The sequence below is a fragment of the Otolemur garnettii genome, unplaced genomic scaffold, assembly GCF_000181295.1.
Source record: "Otolemur garnettii isolate 467f Iridium unplaced genomic scaffold, OtoGar3 scaffold00011, whole genome shotgun sequence".
In the NCBI taxonomy this organism is placed as follows: Eukaryota; Metazoa; Chordata; class Mammalia; order Primates; family Galagidae; genus Otolemur; species Otolemur garnettii.
In genome coordinates this window covers 16589255-16612916 of record NW_003852406.1, presented here as the reverse complement: position 1 = coordinate 16612916, position 23662 = coordinate 16589255, and the positions used below count along the sequence as shown (strand labels likewise).

The 23662-nt window shown below is 39.2% G+C and overlaps 1 protein-coding gene across 1 annotated transcript in view; it reads left to right on the top strand.

Moving 5' to 3' along the window:
* The window catches only part of CSNK1G1 (casein kinase 1 gamma 1), a 200173-nt gene that overhangs the window by 45291 nt on the left and 131220 nt on the right, over positions 1–23662 (top strand). The window contains exon 2 of the mRNA XM_023510004.1: positions 14365–14747. Coding sequence (XP_023365772.1) covers positions 14567–14747 — 181 coding nt within the window. The 5' untranslated portion in view covers positions 14365–14566. The remainder of the gene's footprint in view (positions 1–14364; positions 14748–23662) is intronic.

Sequence of the window (23662 nt, the reverse complement as noted above, 5' to 3'; positions counted from 1 at the left end):
TTTTTTTTTTTTTTTGTAGAGACAGGGTCTCACTCTGGCTCACTTTGCCTCATGCTGGTCTTGAACTTAGCTGAGCTCAGGCAATCGGCCCACCTCAGCCTCCCACAGCGCTGGGACAACAGGTGTGAGCCACCACGTTCACCCTGAATGATTCTTTTGTTTTTAATTTCATTGATCTCTGATTTAATTTTGGATATTTCTTTTCTTCTGCTGTGTTTAGGCTTAGATTGTTCTTCTTTTTTCAATTCCATGAGATGGCTTGTGAGTTTGTTGATGCACTCTCTTTCTGTTTTTTGAATGTGGGCATCTAAAGAGATAAATTTTCCTCTTAGAACTGCTTTTGTAGTATCTCACAGGTTTTGGTAGCTTGTGTCTTCATTGTTGTTATGCTCAAGGAAGTTAATGATTTTCTCTTATTTCTTCTTGCACCCAGCTGTCATTCAACAGAAGGTTATTTAATTTCCATGCCTTTGTGTGGGGTTGAACATTTTTCCTGGAGTTGAGTTCCATCTTTAGTGCATTGTGGTCTGAGAAGATACAAGGTAAAATTTCAGTTCTTTTGATTCTGTTGAGGTTTGTTTTGTGCCCTAGGATATGATCAATTTTGGAGAATGTATCATGGGACGATGAGAAGAACGTATATTCTTCATCTTTGGGGTGAAGTAGTCTATATATGTCTATCACGCACAGTTGTTCTAGGGTCTCATTTAAGTCTCTTATATCTTTGTTTAATTTCTGTTTAGAGGATCTGTCCAGCTCTGTAAGAGGAGTGTTAATTAAAGTTCCATGTTATTATAGTGTTACAGGATATCATATTGCTCAGACTGAGTAAGGTCTGTTTCAAGAATCTGGGAGCATTTAAGTTGGGTGCATAAATATTTAGAATCGAAACATCTTCTTGTTGTAGTTTTCCCTTGACCAATATAAAGTGAATATCTTTTTTTTTTTTTTACTTTAGTTGCTTTAAATCCACTTGTATCTGAAAATAAGATTGCAACCCTTCTCTTCTTCTGAATTCTGTTTGCCTGAAACATTGACTTCCAACCCTTAACTCAGAGTTTTAATTTGTCTTTTGAAGCTAGGTGTGTTTCCTGCAGACAGCAATGGATGGCTTGTGTTTTTTTAATCCAATCAGACAATTTATGCCTCTTGAGTGGGGAATTCAGGCCATTAACATTTATTGAGATATTTGATAAGTATGGTAGTGTTCTATTCATCTTATTTTGTGAGAGTCCTTTGATGAGTTTTATCTTTGCATCATTGTGGAAGTTAGGTTCTGTCCTTTAATTTCTGATATCTTTCTTTGCTGTTGATCCATTGTAATGGTCAGCGTATAGAACAGGTTGAAGTATTTCCTGTAGAGCTGGTCTTGTTGTGACAAATTTCCTCAATGTTTGCATATCAGTAAATGATTTGATTTCTCTGTCAATTTTAAAGCTTAGCTTAGCAGGATATAGAATTCTGGGCTGGAAATTGTTCTGTTTAAGTAGATTAAAGGTAGATGACCATTGTCTTCTTCTTTGAAAAGTTTCATTAGAGAAGTCTGCAGTCACTCTGATGGATTTGCTCCTGTAGATCAACTGGAGCTTACTCCTGGTAGCTTGTAGAGTCTTTTCTTTTGTCTTGACTTTGGACAAGTTCATCACAATGTGTCTTGGAGAAGCTCTGTTAGAGTTGAGGTGACCTAGGGTCCGATATCTCTCTAAAAGTAGGGTGTCAGAATCTTTGGTGATATTTGAGAAATTCTCATTTATAACATTCTCTAGTATGGCTTTCATTCTCCTGGGGTATTCTTCTTCCCCTTCTGGGATACCTATAACTTGTATGTTTGAACGCTTCATAAAGTCCCATAATTCTGTCAATGAACGTTCTGCTTTCTTTCTCTTCTTTCTGCCTCTTAAATTATCTGAGTTATCTCAAGAGCTTTGTCCTCTACCTCTGAGATTCTTTCTTCTACATGGTCTAATCTGTTTTTGATACTTTCTATTGCATCTTTAAGTTCCCTAATTGACTTTAGTTCCTTCAGCTCTGCTATATCCTTTCCATATTTTTTTTTTTTTTGAGACAGAGCCTCAAGGCATCACCCTGGGTAGAGCGCTGTGGCATCACAGCTCACAGCAACCTCCAACTCCTGGGCTCAAGCAGTTCTCCTGCCTCCACCTCCCAAGTAGCTGGGACTACGCACCTGCCACAATGCTCGGCTATCCTTTCCATATTCTTTATATTGTTCATCTCTTATTTGATTCTGTTTTTGAATTTCCTTTTGATTATTTTCTACTTTATCAGCAGTTTCCTTCATTGAGTCCATCATTTCCTTTATTGTTTTCATCATCTGTATTCTAAATTCCCCTTCTGTCATTTCTAACATTTTTTTAATAGGTGGAATCCTCTGCAGTGGCTATCTCACGGTCTCTTGGGTGGGTTGCTCTGGACTGGTTTTTCATGTTGCCAGGATTTTTCTGCTAATTCTTCCTCATGAGTGTTTTCTTTTATTTGTTTCCTTGCCCTTATTTTCCTTTCACTTCCTCTTTAAGTTACTGTGCCTCTGGCCTAGGGTTTTGATGAGTCCTTTTGTTATAGGACTAGCAGGATGAGAAGATTGAAGAGCAAAAAGGGAAAAAAGATTTAAGAAAAAAGAGAAAGGAGAGGGGGTGATTAAAAGGGAATATTGACAAAAAGAAGAGAGGCACAGAAAGAGGGAGACAGGAGCAATATGGGTGTACAGTAGAGTACTTTGACTGAACCTTAAAAATCCCTAATCTCTGGGGGTGCTGGGGTGGGTGGTTCCCTTAAGGTCAGCAGCTCTTTGCCAGCCTGTTCAGACACAGTACCCCACCTCCACCAAGTAGAGAGGAAGGACAAAATGCTATAAATCAAACCAAAACAAGCAAACAGAAAACTTTGCGGGATAAAATTGGGAGGAAGCCCAAATAATAGGGGTAGAAACACTAGCAAAAATGAAGTTCTAATTGTTAAAGTAGGCAACAGTGGAAAATTATATTTAAACTAGATAAATGAAGAAAGAAAAGAAATCTAGAGGGAAAATGTTGAAATTAAAAATAAAAAACAAGGGTGGCCCCTGTGGCTCAAAGGAGTAGGGCACCGGTCCCATATACTGGAGGTGGCAGATTCAAACCCGGCCCCAGCCAAAAACTGCAAAAAACAAACAACCCCCCCCCCACCAAAAAACAGTATATCTATCTTGATGAATATTGTCTGGACAACAGGTGATCTTCTGGGATATGAGATAATAATCACAATGCTGATACAACTATACAAGATGGAGACTGGAGGCCTCTGCTGATTTCTCAAACCCAGCAGGGTGGAAAGCCTGAATCTCTCCTCAGCCCACTTAAAAGGCACTTTAAACTGTTAACCTTGGCTAAGCAAAAGCCTTCCCTGGAAAGCCCTTGTCCCTGGGATCACTCCTGAAGTAGCTGGCCACTTACCCAGTGTGCCAAAACCAGTCTCACTCTATGCCCCTGAGGGCCAAAGCTGTAATGTATCTCAGTCCCTGCCTTTAGGCTGCTCAGTCACTAGATTACTTGCCCAAGGTCTCTTGCCCAATTCTCGCTCTGTGACCTTGAGGGTGGAGTGAGGCAGTTCTCCCACAATGGCTTCCCGTGACCCATAGCTGAACACTATTTTTTTATTTTTTGGAAACAGAGCCTCAAGCTGTCCCCCTGGGTAGAGTGCTGTGGCATCACAGCTCACAGCAACCTCCAACTCCTGGGCTCAAGTGAGTCTCCTGCCTCAGCCTCCCAAGTAGCTGGGACCACAGACACCTGCCACAACGCCAGGCTATTTTTTGGTTGCAGCTGTCATTATTGTTTGGCGGGCCCAGGCTGGATTTAAACCCGCCACCTTAGGTGTATGTGGCTGGTGCCTTAGCCGTTTGAGCCACAGGCACTGAGCCATAGCTGAACACTATTAGCTCCATCTGGCTCAGTGTTACACTCCGGGGCCCTAGACAATGCTTAAAGACCTCTGCACTCTTGCCCAAGTTCTCCTAAGGTAGTTCAACTGAGTGCTAAGTCAAAACAAAACAAAAAACAAAAAAACAGCTCACAGGTAAGGCTTTTCCAGTTTGCAATCTCACTGCTGCTGTACGTACAGCTGCCAGTGGCATTAGATTGAACGATCACAAGCAACAACTTGCCAGTTCTCCACTGTTTTTGTCCTCTGTGGGGTCTAGAAGTCTCTTGCTAACTCCTGTGTCCCTAAAGGGATGTTTCTGGGCAGATCCCACCAGCGAGAGATACCTGGAGTCTTCTCTCCCCAGTCTTACCATGCCCAGTTGCAAGGAAGCTGTTATTCAGCTGCCATCCTGCTCCTCCCTCAGCTTTTTACCTGAAATAACAATTAATGATTGTGGCTTTAATGTACTGAAATTAGGTAGGTATGTCCTCTACATTTGTTATTTTATTTTATTATTTTGTTTCCTTGGGTAGAGTGCTGTGGTTTCATAGCATATAGCAATCCTCTTGCCTCAGCCTTCCAACTTGCTGGGACTACAGGTGTGAGCCACCACACCCAGCTGTTTTTTCTATTTTTCGTACAGATGGGGGTCTCACTTTTGCTCAGGCTGGTCTAGAGCTCCTAAACTCAAGCATTTCACCAGCCTCAGCCTCTCAGAGCGCTAGGATTACAGATGTGAGCCACTACGCCTGGCCTTGTTATTTTATTTTCATTTATTTATTTCTTTAGTCAGGGTCTTGATCTTTTGGCCAGACTGGAGTGCCGTGGTGTGCTCATAGCTCACTGCAGCCTCTAACTCCCAGGCTTCAGTGATTATTCTGCCTTAGCTCCCAAGTAGTTAGTACTATAGGTGCATGCTACCATGCCTGGCTAATTTTTAAATTTTTTGCAGATTGCTCAGGCTGATCTCAAACTCCTGGTCTCAAGCCATCCTTCTGGCTTAGCTTCTTCTTCTTTTTTTTTTTTTGCTGTTTTTGGCCGAGGCTGGGTTTGAACCCGCCACCTTCAGCCTAAGGGGCTGGCACCCTACTCCTTTGAGCCATAGGTGCCACCTCTGGCTTAGCTTCTTAAAGTGCTGGATTATAGACATGGTCCACTGTGTCCAGCCAGTATTTTGTATTAATAGTTCTGAGCATAGAGGTTTTACACAGATTTTGCAAAATAGGTTTCTAAGTACTTTTAGTTTCTTGGTGCTGTTACGCACAGAATTATAATTATTTTAATTAATAGACTTTATTTTTAGCTTTTTAGGAAAAGTTCTAGGGAAAGTACAGAGAGTTCTCATAATACCCCTTAACATCCTCCCACCATTTTTCCCTATTACTAACATCTTTTATGAGTATGGTATATTTGTTACAGTTGCTGCGCCAATATTGATACATTACTGCTATAAACTAAAGCTCATTTTATATCTTGTAAAAATACTTTTTAACAGACCAGTGTTTGCATACACCTGTGCCTGCCTGGGCAGGCTGGCCCTAATCTTATGGTTTTCTTTAGGGTTCACTCTTTGTGGTGTACATTGTATGGGTTTTGACAAATGTACAATGACATGTTTCTACCATTACAATATCATAAGGAATAGCTTCACGGCCCTTCAGATCCCTTGTATTCTACCTGTTCAATCTTCTCTCCCTGGCTTTCCCCAAATCCCTGGCAACCACTGATCATTTTACTGTCTCCAGAATTTTGCCTTTTCCAGAATGGCATGTAGGTTGGAATATAGTATTAGTTTTTTCAGATGAGTTTCTTTAATTTTGTAATATGTATTTAAGGTTCTTGCATGTCTTTATGTGGATTGATAGCTAATTTCTTTTTCTTCTTAAATAATATTCCATTGCATGGATGTACAATAATTTGTATATCCATTTGTCTATTGAGAGATGTTTTGGTTATTTCTTTTTTTCTTTTTCTTTTTTTTTTTTTTTTGAGACAGAGACTCAAGCTGTTGCCCTGGGTAGAGAGCTGTGACATCACAGCTCACAGCAACCTCCAACTTCTGGGCTTAAGCGATTCTCTTGCCTTAGCCTCCCAAGTAGCTGAGGCTACAGGCACCCACCACAATGCCTAGCTAGTTTTTGGTTGTAGGTGTCATTGTTGTTTGGCAGGCCCAGGCTGGATTTGAACCTGCCAGCTCTGGTGTATGTGGCTGGTGCCTTAGCTGCTTGAGCTACAGGCACTGAGCTGGTTATTTCTATTTTTTTATCGATTACAAATAAAGGTACTATAAGCATGGGGGGGGGTTGTGTGGACTTAAATTTTCAGTTCATTTGGGTGAATACCAGGAAGTACAACTGGTAGATCATAGGTACTGGTATGTTTAATAATGTAAGAAATTGCCAAACTTTCTTCCACAGAGGCTGTAGTACTTTGCGTTCCCACCAGCAATGAATGAATGTTCCTCTTGCTTCACATCTTCCCTAGAATTTGATATTGACACTGTTTTGGATTTTCCCTATTCAAATAGGTGTGTAGTGATATCTCTTTGTTTTCATTTGCAGTTTCCTAGTGACATGTGGTATTGAGCATTTTTTCTTTGCCGTCTGTATATTTGTTTGAAGTGTTTGATTGAGATCTTTTGCCCATTTTATTTATTTATTTATTTTATTTTTTTTTTTTGAGACAGAGCCTCAAGCCATTGCCCTGGGTAGAGTGCCTTAGCGTCACAGCTTACAGCCACCTCCAACTCCTGGGCTCAAGTAATTCTCTTACCTCTGCCTCCCAAGTAGCTGGGACTATAGGCGCCTACCACAATGCCTGGCTATTTTTTGGTTGCAGCTGTCATTGTTGTTTGGTGGGCCCAGGCTGGATTCGAACCTGCCAGCTCAGGTGTATGTGGCTGGTGCCTTAGCTGCTTGAGACATAGACGCTGAACCCTTTTGCCCATTTTTAATTGAGTTCTTTGTTTTCCAGTTGTTGAGTTTTAAAGTGTTTGTATATTTTAGATGATAATTGTCTATCAGATAATGTGTTTTGCAAATATTTTCTCCCGGTCTGTTGCTTGTGTTTTTATTCTCTTAACAGAGTCTTTTCTAGAGCAGAAGTTTTCTAAGGAAGTTCAACTTACTGTCAATTTTCTCTTTCATGGATCATGCTTTTTGTTTTTTTGAGACAGAGTCTCACCATGTCACCCTTGGTAGAGTGTGTCACAGCTCACAGCAACCTCTAACTCTTGGGTTTAAGCCTGGCTGTTTTTTTTGGTTGTTGTTGTAGTTGTTATTGTTGTTTAGCAGACCTGGGCCGGGTTTGAACCTGCCAGCCCCAGTGTATGTGGCTGATGCCCTAACCACTGAGCAATGGCCGCCAAACCTGGATCATGCTTTTTCAAGTATGTATAAAGTCTTTGCCGAACCCAAAGTCAATTAGATTTTCTCCTATAGAATCTTATAGGAGTTATAGTCTAGTGTTGGTGGCTGTGAAGTTGTCAGTCCTCTGACTTTGTTTTTTTGTTGTTGCTGTTGCAGTTTGGCCAGGGCTGGGTTTGAACCCACCACCTCTGGTATATGGGGTCACGCCCTACTCCTTGAGCCATAGGCGCTGCCCAAGTCCTCTGACTTGGTTTTCTTTCAGTATTTCGTTGGATATTTTGGGTCTTTTGCCACTTTTAGAATCAATTTGTTGACAACCACAAAATAAGTGGCTGAGAGTATGTATTTAAAAATAGTAATATAATTTTTTTTCTAAGTGAAGAGATGTTTAAAAAAATGTGAGTATTGAAAATTGTCCACTGGGAACAGATTGAGCACTGTGGCATTAGAGGGTTGAGAATGAATGATGTTAATAATTGGAATTTTTGGAAAAGAGTACTAGTACCAGAACTGTAAACATTGTTCTTCCCTTTAATAGGAGTACTCAAATGTATTTTGGCAGAAATGAATCAATTTTGATCATTTGTTAGGTTAATTGAAGTATAGGTCTTAGTATGTACTTTATTTATTTTAGCTAACGTGAGTATTGAACCTTTTATTTGTACTTCAGTTTTCCTACAGTGTTTTTGTAATTGTCTCGTAGTTTTTGATAGTTTTATAAACAAACATACATATGTTCACACGAGCACACAAGATGACATTTTGCCTAAATGTTTAGTGAATATCTACCCTGGGTATGATCCTACTCTTGAAGTTTACAGGAGAGTTTCTGTAAGTTTACCACCTAAGAGATGGTAACAAACTGGTCAACATATGGGGATGGTCAACTGGTCAACATAAGGACCAGCCCTGGTACATTGATACATACATGTACTTTACTTTCTTATACCACTTTTATTAGAGAATACCATATGAAATCGTGCATAATCAAAACAATAAAATTATATATATAGTATCATACAAAATCAATATATTTACTGTTTTGCCATAGTTTAATCATTCTTTCTGAAAAATGAGTCTGTTTACTGTTTCTTTTTTTCTTTTTCTTTTCTTTTTTTTTTTTTTTTTAGAGAAAGTCTCACACTGTTCCCCCATGCTAGAGTGCCATGATGTCAGCCTAGCTCACAGTAACCTCAAATACTTGGTTTCAAGGGATCCTTCTGCCTTAGCCTTCTGAGTAGCTGGGACTACAGGAACCTGCCACAACACTCAGCTAATTTTTTTATTTTTAGTAGAGATAGGGGTATTGCTCTTGCTCAGGCTGATTTTGAACTCCTGAGCTCAAGCAGTCCTCCCACCTCAGCCTCACAGAGTGCTGGGAATATAGGTTTGCACCACTGCACCTGGGCTTGTTTCTTACTTATACTATAAACATAAGTGGAAAAAGCACTCTCAGAACTGGCTATGCTGCTCAGCATACATGGGTATTTTTCCACAGCAAATTTGACTTCAATTGCATTATTAGATGCCTGACATTCTTTTCTTTTGGAATTTCTCAATTTATGTATCACCCTCATTTGCTGCTTCTACTTTATCAACTGCTTCATATTCTTCTGTGCTGGTCTGTACTTTGGTCAGTATTACTTGGAAAATTGCTTCTGGGTCAGGCTCATTACAGGTTGACACCTCATCATTCATTGCAACAAAATCTTCAAAATCTATTCCTTCAAATTTTGCTGTGGGAGATGGACTGTGTGATGGGGCCAAACATTGTACTCTTGGACTGTGACAAATCTAACTTTCTTGAGACACTTCTGGCTGATCTTTATTCCAAGCAGAACTGATCCAATGGACAACATCCAGAGTGTTAACTGATGAAGTTGTTCCCTGTATGTGGACCACAGGATTGTGTTTTAGTAATGACCCACTGCAGGAGCTGGGATTGGGAGTTTTTTTGGTCATGCATCCTAAATGTTTTGAGGATGCCTTGGTGTAGAGACTAGATTTTTGAGGTTGTGTTTAGAGGCAGAAATACATTTGTGAGATGGTTGTCCATTATCAGTAGAATAGACTGTTTCTTCTTCTTCATTTCTTGGTTGATACTCCTTGCCCACTCCTCAAATAGGTAGCACCAGTCATTCATGTGCATTTGTTTGATCTCCATGTGACAGGGAGGTCTTTGTGCATCAGGTTCTTGAATGCACTTGGCTTTGCCAGTTTTACCAGTCACCAAGGATTTTTATTTCTCTGTGGTTGAGCTAGTGTAAAACAGAACTGTGACATGTTCTTTGGAAAATTTTCTGCTCTTACATTTGTCACCCTTCATGATGAGGCTCCTGTCAGGCATCACTTTGAAAAAAAAAGAGTCTCCAGTTGCCAGCATTAAAGAAGTCAAACCCTTGGGCTTAGCCGATTCTCTTGCCTTAGCCTCCCAAGTAGCTGGGACTACAGGCGCCTGCCACTATGCCTGGCTTTTTTTGGTTGTAGTTGTCATTGTTGTTTGGCAGGCCCTAGTGGGTTCAAACCTGCCAGCTCTGGTGTATGTGGCTGGCGCCCTAGCCACTGAGCTACAGGTGCCAAGCCGGAAGCCATTTTTTTTTTAAGGTTAACATGTACCTTAATGTTTACTTTGGATATTCTGTGTGACCTGGTTCTTGAGCTCTTTCACATGTTATCTGCTAGTAACTATAAGTAAGCTATATAATGTCCTTGTGAAATGAAAATTCCAAACCATGTGTTTAGCACTCATGAATTTAAGTGAATTAATACTAGCTTATTGCTACATGAATTCTAGGATTTCTCTTTTCTTTAATCAAAATTGTGTTAAGTATTTGGTTATGTCACTGGCAATCTGTTTGCTGTTAGTTAAGACCATCATAATTATTAATATTTTTAAATTACTAAGTAAAGGTTAAAGGAGATATGACAAGATCTGTATCTTCAAAGGCTTTTAATCAAATCAGGTATTAGACTACATATAATTTGGTACATTGTAGGTGGCAAATGAATGATATAGACAGTGGTACTCCAAGTATTAATGATAAATTAGTTATAAAAGATTTCACAAAGGTGTTAAGATATGAGTCATGCTTTAAATGCAGACAAAAGAGTTGAGAGGCCATTCTAGGAATAACTCTAAGACATGTTTGCTCCCCATGTTTATGTAGTAGCTTTCTTTTTTCTTGAGACAGAGTCTCACTATGTCACCCTTGGTAGACACAGCTCACAGCAATCTCAGACTCATGAGCGTAAGCGATTCTTTTGCCTCAACCTCCTAGTAGCTAGAACTACAAGCACCCAACACAATGCCCAGCTATTTTTTTTATTGCAGTTGTCATTGTTTTAGCTGTATCCAGGCTGGATTCGAACCCACTAGCCTTTGGTGTATGTGACTTGTGTTGTAACCATTGTGTTATGGGCACTGTGCCTATGTAGTAGGTTCCTAATACACGAATTTAAATAGGGATTGGATATTGAAGGGCCTCAGAAGATGCACAGAAGAGTTTGTTATTGGTAACCAAAAATAATTTTGAGCAGAGGGTGGTGATAAATATTATTTTAAAAAATTATTTAGTTATTTTAATTCCTTAACTGATAGGCCAGGCATGGTGGCTCATGCCTGAGATCCTAGCACTTTTGGAGACTGAGGCAGCAGCATTGCTTAAGGATGGGAGTTCAACACCAGCCTATGCACCACAGTGAGAACTTGTCTCTTAAAAACAAAACAACAACAAAAATAACCGGGCCTTGTTTCACAAGCCTGCCATCCTAGCTACTCAGGAGGCTTGAGTTGAGAGGATTGTTTAAACCTTGAGAATTTGAGGTTGCAGTGAACTATAATCGTACCATTGGATTCCAGCCTGGGTAACAAAACAAGACCCTAACTCTAAAAATAAAAATTAGGCTCGGCGCCTGGGGCTCAGGCAGCTAAGGCGCCGGCCACATACACCTAAGGTGGTGGGTTCGAATCAGCCCGGGCCCACCAAACAACAATGACGACTGCAACCAAAAAAAAAAATAGCTGGATGTTGTGGCGGGTGCCTGTGGTCCCAGCTACTTGGGAGGCTGAGGCAGGAGACTCACTTGAGCCCAGTAGTTGAAGGTTGCTGTGAGCTGGGATGCCACAGCACTCTACCCAGGGGGACAGCTTAAGGCTCTGTCTCAAAAAATAATAATAATAAAAATTAAAAACAAAAGAGAAATGGCATATATAGTAGTGTAGTAGTATTGACTGTAATTTATCTTTCTTAATTATAGGTTAAACTATGCTAATGTCCCATCATAGATCAGAAAATTGACATCTTTTTTTTTTTTTGAGACAGAGCCTCAAGCTATCCCCCTGGGTGGAGTGCTGTGACATCACAGCTCACAACAACCTCCAACTCCTGGGCTCAACCAAGTCTCCTGCCTCAGCCTCCCATAGCTGGGACCACAGGCGCCCCCCACAACGCCCGGCTATTTTTTGGTTGCAGCTGTCATTGTTGTTTTTGGCAGGCCGGACTGGATTTGAACCCGCCACCATAGGTGTATGTGGCTGGAGCCCTAGCCACTTGAACCACAGGCACCGAGCCAGAAAATTGACATCTTAAATGCAAATGTTTGCCATGTTTATGGAGGTAAAATGATTCTTTTGTTTTAAAAGCAGGTGTTAGAAACATTCTTTTCTAAGCTGAAAGAGATTTTTGGCTTTCTGCAAGATTTTATTTTTTTAACTTCAAAAATTTTTTTAAGAGATGGAGCCCTACTATGTTGCCCAGGCTAGAGTGCAGTGAATAGTGTATCATAGCACACTACAACCTCAAACTCATGGTCTCAAGTGAGGCTTTCCCTCAGCCTCCCAAGTAATTGGGACTACAAGCATGTGCTACTGTGCCTTATTTTTACAGGTTTTTAACCTTTCAAATACTGTATGTTCTAATACTTATGTGCAAGTATACATGGATTTTAGGGGTTGTGTATGATTATTCTATCTAATGTTGCATGATTCTAAGTGCAATAGAAAAAAATTAAAAGCATTATAAAAATAACCTTAATATTTCATTGCAGCAATCATCTGATTTCTTTTCTGAATGTATTTATCTTCATTCATTCTTTATGAGGTTTTTGTTCTCAGTCCTTATGTTAAATATTGTTATTGTCATTAAATTTAGCCTTTTTAATTCTGTGAAGGTAAAAGTGGAAACCTAATATACACATGTATAAGAAAAAAAAATAACCTCCATCTTGGCTTGGCACCCTTAGCACAATAGTTACAGCGGTGGCCACATACACCAAGGGTGGCGGGTTTGAACCCTGTCTGGGCCAGCTAAACAACAATGACAACTGCAGCAAAAAAATAGCTGGGCGTTGTGGTGGGCACCTGTCGTCCCAGCTACTTGGGAGGCTGAGGCAAGAGAATCACTTAAGCTTGAGAGTTTGAGGTTGCTGTGAGCTGTGACTCCACAGTGCTCTACAAGGGCAACATAGATTCTGTCTCAAAAAAAAAAACAAACCCCAAAACAAAAAAACCTCCCTCTATTAGAAAAAGCAAGCAGGGTAAATACAAATGAAAAATATGAAGAGAAATAGATCAATTATGAAAGTTGGGGTGTTAGTTGAATGTTTATAAATTGACTGGATGGGCTAAGACACATCCTGTTTCTGTCCCCAAAAGGATTTATAATATGAGACAAGAAATTATATTTGACAGTCTCTCACAATTAAGATTATTGAGAGTATAGATATCTCAATATACTTTGCACTTTCCAAAATTGTTTGGGAGATTTGGGTAAAAGACAAAGATAATTGGAGAACATTGGGATAATACAATTGGAAATAAGAGAAAGAATAAGAAGTATGAGTTCATAATGGTGTTCATGTAGGAAATTCAGGAATTGCTGACACCATCACCCTAACTTTTCTTCCTTTATGTAATATACATTATAACTGTAAATATATTGTATCCTGAATTCAGAGAAATGTGTTATTGATAATTAGCATTGTGGAAGTCAGGTTTCATCGTAAGTTTTAATAATGCAAAGAAAACAAATAGAAAAGGTAAAAATAAGCCAATAATTTTAATGACTATAATGGAGCAAGTAGATTATATTTTTAGATAACAATCAGCTCACTGCTTTGTACTTGTTACTGCAGTAGAGAATTAAAAGTGTCCCCAGGAAGCTCACCGTGGAGATTTTTTTTGCTCTATTATATAATTGGTGATAATAACCAAACAGTGGTTCTAATTCTTTCCCCTTAAAGTTTTAAGGAAAATACTTAGGAAATTGAAATGTAAGTATATGTTTAGTATATGATTTGTGGTAACAGTATTTTTTTTGTTAAGGATACTTAGATGGCTTATCAGATGTAAACTTTTGTGTTAGGTTTAGTACTTAATTGGGACACTTCAGAATTCTAGTAGGGAGGAGTGTTATGTTTAAGATTTTTCCCCCCAGCTTTGTTTTCACTTTGGGGTTTTGCAAAGGATTTCCTTCAGCCACTCAGTTTTTGCCTGCTTAGTCTACAACAAAAACCGGACCTGCAGTTGAGTTTTCAAAGCTTTAGTCGATGACTACTTAACTTAGTACCAGTAGAGTTTTAGAAATTTCCTCAGAAATCTGTGTTGGTCAGTAGGTTTGGATTATATGATTGCTGCTTGTACTTGGGAAATGGTGGGGATGGAGTAGAAAGGCATTTCTGATTAAATATTGGACAAATTAAAAGGAAGAGCTTTTAATTAAATTGTCCTTGGTTTATTTAACTTAGTTTTAAGGTTGTCATATCTTTCTGTTAAATAATGATGAAAAACTACCATATTACTTTCCTTTTGGTCAAATATATCTTACTAGAAGAAAGCATTTCTACAGTAACGGCTATGTGTTCCCTCAGTTTCCATGATCTGCAGCCTACTGAGTTTATGTTACCACATGAATAACTAATCCAGATGGCTAAACTGTTGGTGCACAGAAAACCAAAACCCATTTCAGGAAGCTATTCACTTTGTTCATCTTTGGATAGGATACATTCTAATTTGTAGTGACTTTCTCAATTTGTTTTAAAATATAATTCTTAATTGCATGTTTTCTTGATTTTTACCTAGGTTGCAAAATGTCCTCCTATGCTTGAGACCTACAGACTACATGTCCTGCAGGAACTAATCAATGGTTTTTCATCTCCTGAAGATACATTAGAAACATAAATATGGTGCCAAAAGAACTCCTTACCTTTTTCTGACTACTGTTTATTTGAACATACTTTTGTATTGAAGAGAAGTATACACACTGAGACCGTTGTATAGGATCATGGACCATTCTAGTAGGGAAAAGGATGAAAGACAACGGACAACTAAACCCATGGCACAAAGGAGTGCACACTGTTCCCGACCTTCTGGCTCCTCAACATCTTCAGGGGTTCTTATGGTGGGACCCAACTTCAGGGTTGGCAAGAAGATAGGGTGTGGAAACTTTGGAGAGCTCAGATTAGGTAAGAAATTGGTCATGTCACTGGCTACCACTAACAACAACAAAAATAAGCTTTGATGTGTTTCAAGGCAAGTAGTTTATAACTTTTATGAGAAATTTCTCTTAAGTTCGATGTGTTATAAGAAATAAAGAACTTTTTAAGGGAGCTATAGTCACTATCAGCAATAACTATTACTCAAAGTTTATCTCTTTTTATGTGTGAGAAGCTTTTAAATTTTCTACCTGCTCTCAGATTTTTATGGTGTAGGCAGATGTACATACAGATATCAATAAAATGCAGATTTTGGTTAAATAGGTCTGAGGTGGAGCCTTAAATTATGGGATTTTTTACAAATTGCCAGGTGGTACAGATGCTGTTGGTGTTTGAACTACATTTAAGAAGGGAATAAGGCCTTACTTTAATTTTGCCCCTAAAATCATAGGAGTAAATCCTTAGTAATACCCAAACTTAGTGTATAAGGATATATAGTGTATGTTAAGAGAAGTTTTCTAGCAGATAATCATGTTTGCATTTCTTCATGGAGTTCCCAACATTGGAAATAAAGTTGAACTCCAAGGAGAAATTATGAAATTTTATTCCCCAACCAAGGAAAGGGATTTTCTATAACTCTATTGCCCTGTGTAGAGAGCCCTGGTGGCATCTTGGTAGCTCTCAATAGCCTCAAACTCCTGGGTTCAAGTGCCCCTCTTGCCTCAGCCTCTCAAGTAGCAGGGACTACAGGTGTCAGCCACAAAGCCTGTCTAGTTTTTCTATTTTTAGTGGAGACAGGATCTCATTCTTGCTTAGTCTGGTTTTAAACTCCTCAGCTCAGGTGATCCACTTACCTCAGCCTCCCAGAGTGCTAGGATTATAGGTATCAGCCGCTGCACCTGGCTCATTTTCTATTTCAAGTGTGAATTTATGGGTGACATGATGAACAATGATAAAATCAGCCACTTTGAAGATGGGAGATTGAGAAGAAAGTACCTTGGATATTGATATAACTTTTAATGGCCTTCTCTTGGTGAATGGCAAAGAGAAAATGAAAGGCCTTATAAGTATATAAAGATGGAGATCAGCTTAGAGAATTTGGAAAAGTCTCTCTTTAGGCCAAAGTATTTTTTTCTTTGAGGCTGTTGAGACATTATTAAGATTATGGATTATTATGAAGATGAATTTCAAGAAACTTTGGCCCTTGGGGGAGCAGTAGAGTGGGAGCATATGATTACTGCTTGTTACCCATGTTACTTCTCTTGGCCCTGCAAAAAGAAGATGGAAAAAAATCTTACCTCTGATTCTTCATAGTGAGCTTTGGAGAAACATCAGTACACTGGCCTGAGATCAGTGGGTACAGAATTAAATTTAAGGATACTAAGAATGAATTTATTTTTACCAATAGAAGGCTGGCAACCTGAAATTTAAAGACCTGACTAGGATAATAAAAGGGTCTTTATATTTAGGGTTGTATTTATGTTCAGATTAGCTAAGCCAGCAGATGCTACTGAGAATAGGAGTAAGATGTGTAATTTCACACTGCTTGACTTCTTAGCAACTACAGAGTTGCTTTAGCAACTAGTTTCATGAATATTTCTTTATGTAATGAATTGACTTTGTTTTAACATCACAGTACTACTTGCATTAAATAGATTATATTATAACATCCACAAAATTATTGCTGAGAGTTTCTAATGCATATAAATCTATGAATTCTTAAAAAATCAGAAAATTGTTTAATTTCTGTGAAGATGAAAAATCCTTGGCCAATGAAAATTGGAAATCTGTTTAATCATTAAGCCTAGATTTGTAGTCTAAATTTACATGGGATTGAAAACAATCTGCTCAGTTAAAAGGATAAATTTGTAGCACATACGTATTTTCAGAGCAGTGTTGTGTTTTATTTCTTCTAATGAATCTGGGATAATTTTGTTATTTCTTATTTTGCCTTGCCTGTAGTCAGTAGAAAGAACTTGTCCTTCTTTTCAAGTGGTTTTATTTTGTGTTTATCAGATTTTCATTAACACTGGGATCATATTGTTGTGTCATTGTATTTAGAAGTAGTTTTTCTTATCTGCATAAACCAGTAAAAATGCTTTCTGACTCATTTAGCATCTTCCGAACAATAGTGTGGGCTATAAGCCCCATTCTGTTATTCTCTTGCTCTAGTATTAGTTAAGTAGGAGATTGTACAGACAACAGAAAATGTAAACTAGGAAATTCTAAACTCAAGGTAGGTGCAGGTAGGCTTCCATCTTGGCTCCCACCTACAAAGCCCTCCTTCTGCAAACGAATTTCTTTTTCTAGCTACACTGTCTCTTCTGTCCTTCAAACAGCCAAGTGCATTTCTGTTACAAAGCTTTACATTTGCAGTACCTTGTGCTTGCAGAACTTTTCCCCTAATATTTTGCATAGCTGGCTGTTTCTCATCTTTCAGTCTTCAGCTTTATGTCTTTCTTACCTTCTTGGAGAAACCTATAACCTCTTCCTCATCCCCAGGTAAAGTAGCATATTTCTTCTCTAGCACATTCTGTTTTATCAAACTATTAATAGCAGTAATAACTATCTGAAATGACCTTGTGTATTTGTTTGCCTATTTATTGTCTCTCTTGAAAACACGGTATAAGCTCTTTGGAGGGCAGGGTTTCTCCTTGTGTTGTTTACTATTATTTATAAGATTGATGGATAGCTGGATGAAGAGGAAGGGAGAGAAAAAAATGAAAGCCTGGGCTGCTTTGGGTTCCAGGTTTATGTGGGTGGTAAGGTGATGGCAGTGGTAGGTAGTGGCCCTAGTGTTTAAAATTATAGATTAAAAAAAAAGAAGTGCCAGTGAGTATGTTTTGGTTCTCTGCAAATGTTTCAACCCTGTTATGCGTTTAAAACCATTTCTTGAATATTTGTTGTCATGCTAGACTTTGGGAAGGATACAAATAACAAGATGTAGTATCTGTCTCTAAGAATACCACAGTGTAGTGGTAGAGAGAAAAAGACTAATTGCAATACAAATCGATAATTATTATATTAGATTTTATAGAAGCTTGTTGGCAGAGAAGGTTAATGAAGATTTCAGAGAGGAGATATCATTTAATAAAAGGACAGGATTTCTGCTGGTAGTCACAAGGAAGGACTCTTCAGCTACAGGATGCACAAGCACTAAATGCTATAGAAATGGCTAGCAGATTGTCAGGGCAGCAGCTAGTTATACATGACTGGGTCCTAGGATGTGAAGTGAAAGAAAAGTAATAGTTGGAGGCAGTTAAGTAAGTTGGGGCCAGATTGTGTTTGCATGGTATTAAAGCATTTAAGCTTTATCCTGTGGGCATTATAAGGATCAAGGATTTCACAACAGAAAAGTGTCATGATCTGCTTTGTAGTTTAGAAAGAGAATTCAGGTAGCTGTTAAGATTTGGACAGATAGGCTCGGCGCCTGTGGCTCAAGTGGCTAAGGTGCCAGCCACATACACCTAAGGTGGTGGGTTTGAATCCAGCCTGGGCCTGCCAAACAACAATGATGGCTGCAACCAAAAAATGGCCAGGTGTTGTGGCAGGAACCTGTAGTCCCAGCTACTTGGGAGGCAGAGGCAAGAGACTCGCTTGAGCCCAGGAGTTGGAGGTTACTGTGAGCTGTGATGCTACAGCATTCTACCCAGGGCGACAGCTTGAGGCTCTTTCTCAAAAAAAAAAAAAAAAAAAAAAGATTTGGACAGACAGTATAGAAGTTGACATCTTAGAGATTTTGCTCTAATTGTGGTACTTGTCACGTTATACTTTCTTTTTCCATCTCTACCCCAAAATATGATTAATGGGTACTTTTTTGTTTCATTATTCTTCACATCCCTAACTGTATGGCATATAATGGCTACTGGAGAAATGTTTGTAGGCTAAATAATCTAGGTCAGAAATATCAGAGCCTTAGGTCTTAACTCTGAAAAATGGCAATGAGATAGAGGAAGGGTGAATTAGAAAGAAATTTTAGAAGTAGTCTTAGGCAAGGTTTAGTCACTAGTTATTTGAGTGGCAGGAGTCAATGATGACTAAATTTGTCAGCTTGGAGAAAACATGTAAGTGAGGAAACCTTTAATGGAGATAGGAAAAATGGGACTAGGGTAAATGGTTGGGAAGGCACATAAGACACAGTTTGTGAATATTTGACTTTGAGGGGTGTTGGCATATATGCAGAAATGTGTATCTGAGACTTAGAAAGTTTAGGCTTGATTGGGCACCTGTAGCTCAGTGGTTAGGGCTCTGGCTACATGCCCAGGGCTGGTGGGGTTTGCACCCAGTCCAGGCCTGCTTAAAAAAAAAAAAATAGCTGGGCTTGGTGATGGGCACCTGTAGTCCCAGCAACTGGGGAGCCTGAGGCAAGAGAATCACTTGAGCCCAAGGGTTTGAGGTTGCTATAAGCTTTGACGTCATGGCACTTTACTGAGGGTGACAAAGTAAAACACTGTCTCAATTTAAAAAAGAAAGAAAGAAAGAAAGTTTAGGCTTGAGGTAGGGATTAAGAAACCACTGTGTGGATGCTATTGAACACGCAAAGGGTGAAGACATGATGCTTTGTGGGGCTTTTATGACTGGGAAAAGGAGGATGCTAGAAGACAAAGTATTTGAAGAGTAGAGGGGTTAACAGGAGAGGGCAAATTATTGCCTTTGATCTTTCACTTATGTTTATATATTTCTGGGATGTTTCTTTTCCCTCCTTTTTTTTTTTTTTTTTTTTTTTTTGAGACAGAGTTTCACTTTGGTCACCCTTGGTAGAGTGCCGTGGCATCTTACCTCGCAGCAACCTCAAATTCTTGGATTCAAGTGATCTGCTTGTCTTAGCCTCCCAAGTAGGTGGGACTACAGACACCTGACACAGCTACAGTATACACAAACACTAAATGCAGTGGAAGTGATGGGAAGGGAGGGAAAGCCTGGGCTGCTTTGAGTTCCAGGCATTTTTTTTTTTTTTCAGACAGAGCCTCTAGCTGTTGCCCTGGGTAGAGTGCTGTGGGGTCACAGCTCTCAGCAACCCCCAACTCCTGGGCTCAAGCAATTCTCTTGCCTCTGCCTCCCTAGTAGCTGGGACTACAGGTGCCCACTGTAACGCCCAGCTATTTTTCTGTTGCAGCCATCATTGTTGTTTGGCAGGCTCAGGCTGGATTCAAACCCGCCAGCTCAGGTGTATGGGGTTGGCGCCTTAGCCACTTGAGCCACAGGTGCCAAGCCAGTTGTAGGTATTTTTTTTAGAGACAGGGTCTTTCTCTGGCTCAGGCTGGTCTCAAACCTATGAGCTCAGGCAGTCCACCTGTCTTGGCCTCCCCAAGTGCTAGGATTACAGGCGTGAGCCACTGCGCCTGGCCTCTCCCCCCAGTTTTAAATGAACACATGTATTTTGTAATCTGAAAAAAAAAAAAAATCAGTAAACAAAAAGCAAAGTTTTAAAAAAATGCCTATTTCCAAATTTTTTTTTTAATAACTGTACTTTAGAAGTGTCTCCAGAGATAAGTAATGATAATATAATTTTTCAGAATTTGAAAATGCCAGTTGCAGTTGCTCACACTTGTAATCTTAGTACTTTGGGAGGCCAAAGTAAGAGGATCACTTGAGGCCAGGAGGTTCAAGACCACCTGAGCAACATAGTGAGACCAGTAGCTCAGCATGATGCCACACGCCTATAGTCCCAGCTACTAAAGAGTCTAAGGCAGGAGGATTACTTGAGCCCAGAAGTTTGAGGTTGCAGTGAGCTATATGACCATGCCACTGCAGTCTAGCCTGGACTGCAGAATCTCACCTGGACTCAAAAAAAGAAAAAATCCTAGAAAAGTAATGGCTTTAAAAAATGTTTATGAGGGCATAGTTTAGAAATTCAATCAAATTGTGTTGTAAGCCTGCTTTCATTGATATAGCCCAAACATTTTATTTCAACTTAAATATAGACCACTTATTTTTAATTCCTATATGTTGCTCAATGTATTATACCCAATCTCAATATACATATAAATTGTTTTCTGTTTTTTAATATTATAATTAATACTGTACTAAACATCCTTTTTTTTTAATTTTTGAGTCACAGTCTCACTATTTCACCCTCAGTAGAATGCTATGGTGTCACAACTCACAGCAACCTCAAACTCTTGGGCTTAAGCAATTCTCTTGCAGCCTTCTAAGTAGCTGGGACTATAGGCACTCTCCCCCCACCCTATGGCTATTTTTTGGTTGTAGTTGTTGTCATTGTTGTTTAGCAGGCCCTGGCTGTGTTCAAACGCACCAGCTCCTGTGTTTGTGGCAACCTAGCTGCTGAGCTATAGGCACTGAACCTGTCCTGAACATCCTTGTAGTTCATACTTTGCTGATTATTCTCTTAGGCTAAATCCTGGAAGTGTGTGTACTTTCTGAATCAAAGGATATGTAAATATGCACTTTTGTTATGTATTGCCAATTTGCCCTCCAGAAAGATATTTTCATTTACTTTGTGTATGGTTATTTTCTTACTACTTCAAAACCTTGAATGTTTGTTTTTTTTTTTTTTTTTGGAGACGGAGCCTCAAGCTATCCCCCTGGGTAGAGTGCCATGGCATCGCGCTCACAGCAACCTCCAACTCCTGGGCTCAAGCGAGTCTCCTGCCTCTGCCTCCCAAGTAGCTGGGACCACAGGCGCCCGCCACAACGCCTGGCCATTTTTTGGTTGCAGCCGTCATTGTTGTTCGGCGGGTCCGGGCTGGGGAATCGAACCCGCCACCTTAGGTGTACGTGGCTGGCGCCTTAGCCGCTTGAGCCACAGGCGCCGAGCCCAAAACCTTGAATGTTATCAAGCATCTTTTCATCTATGCCAGTCCGATAGGAAAAATTATTTAAATGTATATGTGTTTGTAGGTAAAGTTAAACATTTTTACTAATATACATTTATATTTCTTATTTTAAGAATTGCTTCCTTATGTCTTATGTGGAAAGATTATTTCTGTGGAGTTTTATATAGAGGGTGGCCATAAAGTCCGTGTGTAATTTAAAATTTTACATTATTTTAAACTGTACACAAACTTTATGGCCGCCTTGTATACTGTTCCAATAGAAAGGGGAATTTTGAAGATTTTAGAGAGGGGGGAAAATTGATGGATCATAATCATGTAGGTAGGAGGACACAATGTGGTGGAAATAGATTTTACAGATTGAATTTTTTTTTCTGTCACCCTGTATGAAGTGTAATGGCATCATAGCTCACAGAAAACGCAAACTCTTAGGCTGAAGCAATCTACTCGCCCAGTTTTTTTCATTTTTAGTAGAGATGAGGTCTCACTCCAGATTGATACTTATTAATTAAAAAACATAGGGAATATTTTGGAGACTTTTCTTTTTAAAGTTTTGAGGCTTCTTGAACCAGCTCTGAAAGAATCATGTAAACATTAAAATATGAATAATTCTTTCCTTAAGAATTAAGAAAATGTACTTATATCCCTAATTTACAAACAGTTCCTCCCTCCTTGTTATTTTAAAGCAATAGGGTTCCTCTGTCACCCAGGCTGCAGTGCATAGGCACAATTACAGATTCCTGCATCCTTGAATTCCTGGTCTCAAGCACCCCTCTCACCTCAGCTTATACAGGTACAAGCCTGTACCACCATGTCCTGCTAATATTTTTTTGTTTTTTTTAGGATCTCACTATGTTGCCCCCAGCTGGTCTCAAACCCCTCACTTCAAGTGGTCTTCCTGCCTCAGCCTCTGGAGTAGTTGGGAATACAGGGGAGAGCCACCGCACCTGATTCACTTGTGCTTTTCTTCATAGTTGCAAGAGTAGATAGATAGGTGGTATTTGGTTCACATCCAGGTGGGGATGCTCCTGTGTTTGTGGGAGACCCTTTAGAGAGGAGAACATATAATTTTAAGAATCTTCATATTATCCTTGTGAAATAGATTAGAATTAGACTAGGATATTTTTACTTACATATAAGAAGATAGAAGCATAAAGAATTGACCTCTTTGCTCTTTTCCCTCTTTGGTATCTGATGAAATGCAAAATGTGTTAGCACAAAATGATGGTTCTGACAAAGGTAAATTGGCTAAGGTTAGCAGCTCGTCCTGTGACACACTCTTACATGAGTTCTAAAACAAGACATTTATTTCTGTGTTCTTTCTTTATCTGAATTACTAAACTATCACTCATGTGCTTAAATTGTAATTTGTAACTTCAGCTTCTTTAGCTGGTTATGTTTTTGGCACTGTGCCAAAAACATTATAAACATTATAAACCGTATAAATCATTAACAATTTATAGTTGGGTATTATTTAAATTAATTGGTTTCCTATGGTATCCCACAAAGTCCAGGAAATGGGAAAGGAGAAGTAAGCAGGCAGGACTCTGTTATTTATTTTATGTATTGAGTTTTTGATAAGGTTTTTGTTTGAAAGGTGTGGTTTTGCTTTAGCAAGTTTTGAAAATCATTTATCTGAAAGAGTGCAAGCTTATGATGAAACATGGCGTTTAGGGGTGGCACCTGTGGCTCAAGGAGTAGGATGCCAGCCCCATATACCAGGGGTGGTGAGTTCAAGCCCAGCCCTGGCCAAAACTGCAGGGGATTTAAAAAAAAAAAAAGGTCTTTTTAGCCAGGTGTTGTGGGCGCCTGTAGTCACAGCTACTGGGGAGGCTGAGGCAGGAGAATCACCTAAGCCCAGGAGTTGAGGGTTGCCGTGAACTGTGACGCAACAGCAATAAAGTAAGATTCTGTCTCTGAAAAAAAAAAAAAGAAAGAAAGAGAAAAAGAAACATGGAGTTTAAAAGTGTTAAAATGAAGGCACAGTAAAATCAAATGTTAACCTTTACTTACTAGTTTCTTAGAAAGTGTTAACATTTTAAACAAATGAAACTGAATCAGCAGAAAACCCAGCCAACCAACCAACCATTGATATATTGTACAAGCATTTACAACATTGTTCAATATTTCTTATACATTTTTTTTTTTTTT